The sequence below is a fragment of the Pinus tabuliformis genome, chromosome X, assembly GCF_031772625.1.
Source record: "Pinus tabuliformis cultivar Carrire ecotype Pingquan chromosome X, CPIR1, whole genome shotgun sequence".
Classification (NCBI taxonomy): Eukaryota; Viridiplantae; Streptophyta; class Pinopsida; order Pinales; family Pinaceae; genus Pinus; species Pinus tabuliformis.
In genome coordinates this window covers 1,556,176,013-1,556,183,771 of record NC_142308.1, presented here as the reverse complement: position 1 = coordinate 1,556,183,771, position 7,759 = coordinate 1,556,176,013, and the positions used below count along the sequence as shown (strand labels likewise).

Sequence of the window (7,759 nt, the reverse complement as noted above, 5' to 3'; positions counted from 1 at the left end):
TGATGCTCGATGTGATCTTCCATTACTTGAACCTTAGAATTTTCTCTTAAATATGATGTGATGGACGGTGGATGATATCCATAAAGTGCCATAAATGGGGTCATTTTTGCTGCAGTATGGAAGGAAGTGTTATACCACCATTTAGCCAAAGGCAACCATTTGACCCATTGTGTCTATTTATCAGATACAAAGAAATGAAAATATCCTTCTAAACATTTGTTTACTATCTCAGTTTGCCTGTCAAATTGAGGATGATAAGATGAGCTATGAGCTAACTAAGTACGAAGACAAGAAAATAATTATGTCCAAAAATTTCCAGTGAAAATGGGATCTCTGTGGCTTACAATAATCTTCGGGTTTCCATGTAGCTTTTGAATTGTTTCCATAAATGTAGTAGAAATTGTATTGGCTTTAAATGGATTCGATAATGCACAAAAGTGTGCATACTTGGTAAGTCTGTCAACTACCACCATGATGAAACTCTTTCCTTCGGACTTGGGTAAGCCTGTGATAAAATCCATTGAAACCTCCTCCCAATGTTGGCTTGTAATGGATAAAGGTTGTAATAGACCCGGGGTCTTAATTGTTTCAACTTTATTTTGTTGGCAAACCAAACATTCCGCCACAAACTTTTGAATATCCGATTTAAGGCCATCCCAAAAAAAATCCTTCTTAACCCTCTGATAAGTTTTTAAAAATCCTGAGTGCCCTCCTAAGGGAGAGGTGTGCAATTCCATAAGAATCTTTTGTTTGAGTTGGGAATTCTTACATAGGTATAAGTAATCTTTGTACCATAACGAATCATTTTTCTTGTTAAATGTATTAGATGTACTGGGATTTTGTTGTATCTTTTGAATGAGTTCCCACACTTCTTCATCATTCTTCCATTCATCCCTTGCTTTGTTTATCCAATCTGGTGGGATAATAGAAATGGCGCAAACCAATGCTTCCACATCCTCATCCTTTCTTGAGAGTGCATATGCCACAACATTTTGCTTCCCTTTTTTGTAGATGATTTCAAAGTCATAACCCAACATCTTTGTGACCCATTTTTGTTGCTCTTCTGAAGATAATCTTTGTTCTAAAAATTATTTAAGACTATCACGATTTGTTTTTACCTTGAAGTGTCTTCCCATTAGGTAGGGTCTCCATTTCTTAAGTGCATGTAGTATTGTCAACATTTCCTTCTCATAAATAGCTTTATGTAAATACTTTCCTTTGATTGGACAACTTTCGAAAGCAATGGGTCTTTATTCTTGCATTAAAACAACACCAATTCCATTTTCTGAGGCATCACATTCCACAATAAAGGTTTTTGTAAAGTCTGACATAGCTAACGTCGGTGCTTGGCACATTGCCTCTTTAAGATGTTCAAAGGCCATCATTGCTTCTGGAGTCCATGAAAATGCATCTTTCTTCAATAATATTGTTAGAGGTGCTGCTATTCGCCCATAATTTTTAACAAACTTGCGATAATACCCTGTCAACCTGAGAAATCCTTGCAGATGCTTTATGGATGTGGGCATTTTCCATTCCTTAATCGCTTTAATTTTTTTAGGTTCTACCTTCACAACTTCATGAGATACAATATAACCTAGATATTCCACCTCTTGTACTCCAAAGAAACATTTGGAGCTTTTTACATATAATTGTTTCTCCTCCAATAGTTTGAGCACCCTGTCAACATGTTGAACATAATCCTTCCAAGACTTGTTGTAGACTAGTATATCATCAAAAAATACTAACACAAATTTTCTAAGGAAGGGTTTGAAAATGGAATTCATCAAACTTTGAAATGTAGAAGGTGCATTGGTAAGGCCAAAAGGCACGACCAAAAATTCATAATGGCCTTCATGAGTTCTAAATGTTGTTTTTGGAATGCCTTCAGTCTTCATTCTGATTTGATGATATCCTGAATGAAGATCCAAATTGGTAAAGTAAATTTATCCATGCAATTCATCCAATAATTCATTAATGACAGGAATGGGAAATTTATCTTTAATAGTGAGCTTGCTTATCTCCCTATAATTCGTACATATGCACCATAACCCATCCTTATTGTGCACCAATAGTACTGGAGTAGAGAAAGAACTTTGACTAGGTTGAATTATACCAGTCTCTAGCATTTTTGAAATCATACATTCAAATTCACTCTTTTGGGCATAGGGATATATGTAAAGCATGATGTTTGGAGGAACACTTCCTGGAATCAAATGAATAGCATGATCATGATCATGAATAGGTGGGAGGCCTTTGGGAGTCTCAAATACCTTGGAATGATTGTCCAAGACTTTTTGGAGATCTGGAGAAATAGATTATTTCGATGTGGGAACCTCTAGCGAACATAATTGTGCAATTACACCTCGTTGTTCTTTCTTTATAAGCTTTGTCATTTCGTTAGAGATGATTATCTTTCCCAGTTTCCCTGTGATACCCCTTAATTCAACTTCCTTTCCTTCCGAAGAAAATTTCATGAAAAGTTCTTGAAAATTAAAATTTATTATACCCAAGGATTATAGCCATTGGACTCCTAGTACAACATCAACACCACCCATTGGAATGGAAAGCATTGGGCTATTCAATACATATTCTCCAATGGATAGCATGACATTATGGCACTTTCCAAAGCAATTTATGGTTCCTCCACTTGCAACTATCACTTGACACTCCAGTGTTGGATATAGTAAGCAATTCAATTCCTTGGCTATCTTACAATGAATAAAATTATGGGTACTTCCCGAATCAATAAACATTATTACCTTTTTCTTCTTGATATGTCCTTCTATCTTGATAGTTTTATGAGTGGTAATTCCATCCAATGCATTACAAGATATGGTCAGATTCATTTCTTCTTTCTCTAGGGTTTGTTCCTGGTGTATATCCTCTTCTTTTGATGTTTCTTGTTCCTTTTCTTCCTCCTCTTCACAATCTATGTAAAATATTTTATTCTTAGCACACTTATGACCTTTAGTGTATTTGCTATCACAACTGTAACAAAGCCCTTTTGCTCTTTTTTCTTCCAATTGTTGTGGTGTCAACCTTGTAGGTTGTGGAAGGCTAGGGCCAACAACACTTCCATCTTTATAGTTGTGAGTGGTAGGCTTCCTTGTTGTCATAAATTTTATTTCCATTTTTATTGCCAACGTGAATGCCTTCTCCAATGAATCAGGTTCCCAAAGGCGAACCTCATGTTGGATGTTATCCTTAAAAGTCCCTATGAACACATCAATCCTATGCTCATCTGGAATATATTTTACCCTTATATTCAATTTTTTAAAGTCCTCAATGTGCTCCATCATTAAACCCTTTTGTTTAATATTTATCAATTGGCTAAAAAAAGTGTTGCTTTTTGTATCCTCATAATGTGCTATCACTTCTTCAGTAAAAATTACCCGAGTGACAATTTGTTTACGAGAGAAAATCCATCGATACCATACAAACTGATTTGGTTCCAAATATAAAGTTGCAATGCATACCTTTTGTATGTTTTTCACATTATGGAGATCGAAATATTGCTCCATCTGTAGTATCCATGTTACAGGATCCTTACCATCAAACTTCCTCATATCGATCTTTGGAACATGGTAGGTCTTCAATCCATCATTAGAGTCTACGAAATCATGATTAACATTGCTTTTGTTCTCCTCATGAGTTTCCTTTACTACCCTTTCACCACTAGTAAGCATTTCTTGTAGCAAATTTGTCAAATCTGTCTTCAAATTTTCCATGTTGCCTTTTAAGTTTTTCTTCTATACCATCCATCTTAACTTCCATGCCTTTCTTTAAACCACCATCTTAGCTTCCATGCCTTTCTTTAAACCATCCATCTTAGCTTCCACGCCATCCACATTAGCTTCCACGTCTTTCTTTAAACTATCCATCTTAGCTTCTGTTACTTTTTGTGAGAGTGAATTTTGTTGCACTTGGTCTCATAATTTTGATATATCATGTTGCATTTCTTCCTCTTCTTCATGAGTCATGCTAGACATTTCAGGTTGCTTATTAGGTGTTTCCATTTTCTGTCTTCGGAGCATCAATTAATGATAATAATGGTTCACTATGCCCTTTGAATTCCTTCAAATTAATTTTTAAAACCAAACTTATGCAAAATTTTAAAAAAAGCTACACATCTTTTTTTACTTTGCAGGAGCTTGATATTGAATTTGTTGTATCTCTTAATTTTGGATCTCCAAGGTCTGAAATTTCGTCCTGCAATAGGCCTCTGAGTCCTCGTTCCAACCCCGCAAGTATGATCAAGATTGGATTCTCCAAGGAAGAGTTATGTCAAATCTCCCACGATGACCTGATTATAGATTGGTTCAGTAGAGAGAACTTGTACGAAGTTCCATGGGTCATTTTTTCGACCATAGGACCTGAAACTAATACACAAAAAACTACAGGCCTTCCTATTTCTGTAACGTTTTACGAAATTTCAATCTGATGCTCAGGGAGAAAGTTATGACGATTTTCCCCAGGTCACCTATTTGAGATATAATTCGGGAGCCTACAAAACCCTAACTTCCTTGGATCTTATCTCCGAAAATATATCGAGAAAAGATATGAAATTCAAACCCGAGGTTCATCAAGATTTTGGATCAAATGAGTTTTACTTTCCACTTCTAAAACGTCATATAAAAAAATTTATAGTGAAAATTCCACGATGACCTGTTTGGAGCAGCGAAACCCTAGAATCCAAAGCTCTGATACCAAATGTTATGTAACCAGATCACAAAATAGAAGAAAATATAGATTAACGACTTCAAAATCAGCCTCTTTGAGGGGTCAACCTCCTTTACATTACAAAAATGAATAATTCTCGGATGATACAAATGACAAAACTTCCTTTCTATATATAGGAGTCTAAGGGGTCAAAATATAATCAAAGCCAAGATAACAATAATAATATAAGGGCACAATAATAACAATAGTGGGCTTCTGAACTGAGAGGAGAATGAGGGTTTCTAGGCGATTCATGGCTACTTAGGGTTTCTAGTAAACTCTGCAGCAATTGAACCTCTCTGAACATCGCCAGACTGCAACAACTCAGCATCTCCGATGACAACATTACTCAGCAATCAGACCCACTGCTATGGATTCCCTTCCGGGGGGGAACTCAATGCCTCCCCCCAGCGGCAGTAGCGAGATTCGAACTAGCAATGGGATGGATAGGGATATTCATATGGTTCAACCTGACAGTACTGCAAAGCAGACTGACCCAGCAGAGCAAGGGAAACAAAAATCACCACAGGACACGGAGGCAATGCCTCAGACTCAGCAGCAAGACAATCCTACATTGAACAGAGAGATCCCCAAAGCTACCTCTGCCACTTGCAAACCTATTGCAGCAAAGTGACCCAAGATAGAACTACCTGGTCACCGGATCAATGCCCAAATCCAATTTATGAAGGACCACGCTCTCATAAGGAAATTTATCGACTTCTGGCCGACAGAGAAAGCCCTGCAAGGATGAATTGCGGCCAAATGGAAACCTAAAGGAAATGTCACCCTGCAGCTCAGACCTAAAGGCTTCTTTATGGTTGTCTTCAACTACATAGAAGATCGTAACAAAGTCCTAGACAGCGGCCCCTATTTCTTCAACTCCGTGGGCTTGTATCTTAGAGACTGGATCGAAAGATTCAATCCGGACAGAGAGGATTTCAGTTGGGTGCCTGTATGGATCCGCCTGTATTCCCTCCCATTGGAGTACTGGGATGAAGAATCGCTAAAAGACATTGGAAATGGTCTGGGCGACTTCATAAAGATAGCCGAAGAAACAAAATTAAGAAGGTATACCTCCTATGCTCGCATCTGTGTCTACATGCATCTAAACAAGGCACTCTCGAACTCGGTAAGTCTATATCACGATGATTTTGAATGGATTCATCCTATAGATTATGAACATGTTCCTTTTAGATGCATAAAATGCCATGCACATGGTCATATTTTCCGTGACTGCCCCCTAAATGTCACCCCCAAAACCAATACCACCTCAGAAAAAACTGATGCGGAAGGATTTACTAAAGTCAATATCCAGAAAAAGCACCACAAAAAGCCTGCTTCGGGCTCAAAAAATCCCACAGCCATCTCATCCATTCCCTCCACCAGCAACAGCTTTGATATCCTAGCACAAACAACTTTGAATGACTCTGAACCCCCCACCCACAATGAAGATATACCCAAGTCATCTTCGATAATCCAGCCCTCAGACACAAGGAAAGCCCTGAAGCCACCTCAAGCCTTGATCAGCCCATCATCCAATCCAACTAAGGAATCTGAATCGAGGTATAATGGAATGGAAATGGATATCTTTCTCCAAGAACCAATCCATTCAAATGACTTAGTAGCGGGAAGCAGTGAGCCCAAACATATGGAAGAGGAGCCTGAAAGTATTGACATTGGGGATCTGGATATATTCAGCCTTGAGCAAGCCTGCAGAAAGAAAGAGTTTGATAAAATCCCAGATAGACAACTAGAAAGTTTGGAGGTAATCCTTTCTAGAGCACATCAGCAGCGAACTTTAGGGATCCAACCAGGTAGTCAATGGGATGGGAAAAACCTTCCCAAAGATACCAAGAAACGAGGAAGAAAGACAGATCTGCAAAGAACCATCATCATTGGGGAAATGTTGGTGGAGTTAGGAAGATATTCCAAGTTAACGAAGTATTACAGGCCGCTACCCAATCTTGAACCATGAAGCTCACATCATGGAACTTAAGAGGGTTAAACAGCCCTGTGAAATATGGAATGATCAAAAACATGATACAACAAGAGAAACCTCAAATTTTCTTCATGCAAGAAACAAAATGTAACAGTAATGCACTTGGCACCATTCTCTCAAAAGCATGGCCAGGAAGCCATTCAGTAGCAGTGGACGCTTCGGGAGCTTCAAGGGGACTAGAAAAAGCATGGGATACACAAGTTATTTTGCTCACTAATTTTCATGCGACTCATAATCTCATTCAAGCAACTTTTCATATTATTGGGACCAATGTTCACAGACATCTCACCAATGTCTATTTCCCTCAGGATGCTATGAACAAATTGGCATTGCTGAACACAATTACAACGCTCAACTCCACCAGAGATCATCCTCTTTGGATTACAGGGGGTGACTTCAATATGATTACTAAACTTGAGGAAAAGAATGGAGGCCGGGTCAGATTAGACATGGAAAGCAGCCACTTCAAGGATTTCATACAAAATAACTGGCTCATTGATCTACCTTTTAACAATGGAATGTACACCTAGAACAATAAAAGATCAGGCTCGCAGCAAATAGCCTCACGGTTGGATCGTTTCTTGTTATCTGAAAATGCAATTCATTTAGGAGGAGACTTTACTGCCTCAATCTTGCCTCTTTCTAGGTCAGATCATTGGCCCATATCTCTGCAATGGCAAAGACCTGGTAACTCCACAAGGAGACCCTTCCATTTTGAAGCATTTTGGCTTACCCACCCGGAATTCAGTAATATGGTCCTCTCAGTTTGGAAAAGTTTCATTCCCCCAGAAGGATAAAAAATGTATCAACTTCAACAACGGCTCAAATATCTCAAAATACATATCAAGCAATGGAATCAAATGACCTTTGGAAATATCTTTCAAGCCCAAAGAGCTCTAGCACAAGAAATGATGGAACTTCAGCAAAAAATAATTAATGAAGGAAGGACAGAAGCACTGATAGAAAAGGAACAGAACCTTCATAATCAACTGGATGAAAGAAGAAAGCAAGAGGAGATCCTCTGGAAGCAGAAATCCAGAG

General features: G+C 38.3%; 1 protein-coding gene across 1 annotated transcript; it reads left to right on the top strand.

Annotated features, from left to right (window-relative positions):
- Positions 1-6,690: 6,690 nt before the first annotated feature.
- On the top strand, positions 6,691-7,248 carry LOC149145971 (uncharacterized). The gene has a single exon (XM_089452614.1). It carries the CDS (start codon positions 6,691-6,693, stop codon positions 7,246-7,248), a length of 558 nt encoding a protein of 185 aa, XP_089308740.1.
- Positions 7,249-7,759: the final 511 nt, after the last annotated feature.

Coding starts and splice junctions, on each gene's coding strand:
- LOC149145971 (XM_089452614.1), top strand. CDS start 6,691: ATGAAGCTCACATCATGGAACTTAAGAGGGTTAAACAGCCCTGTGAAA.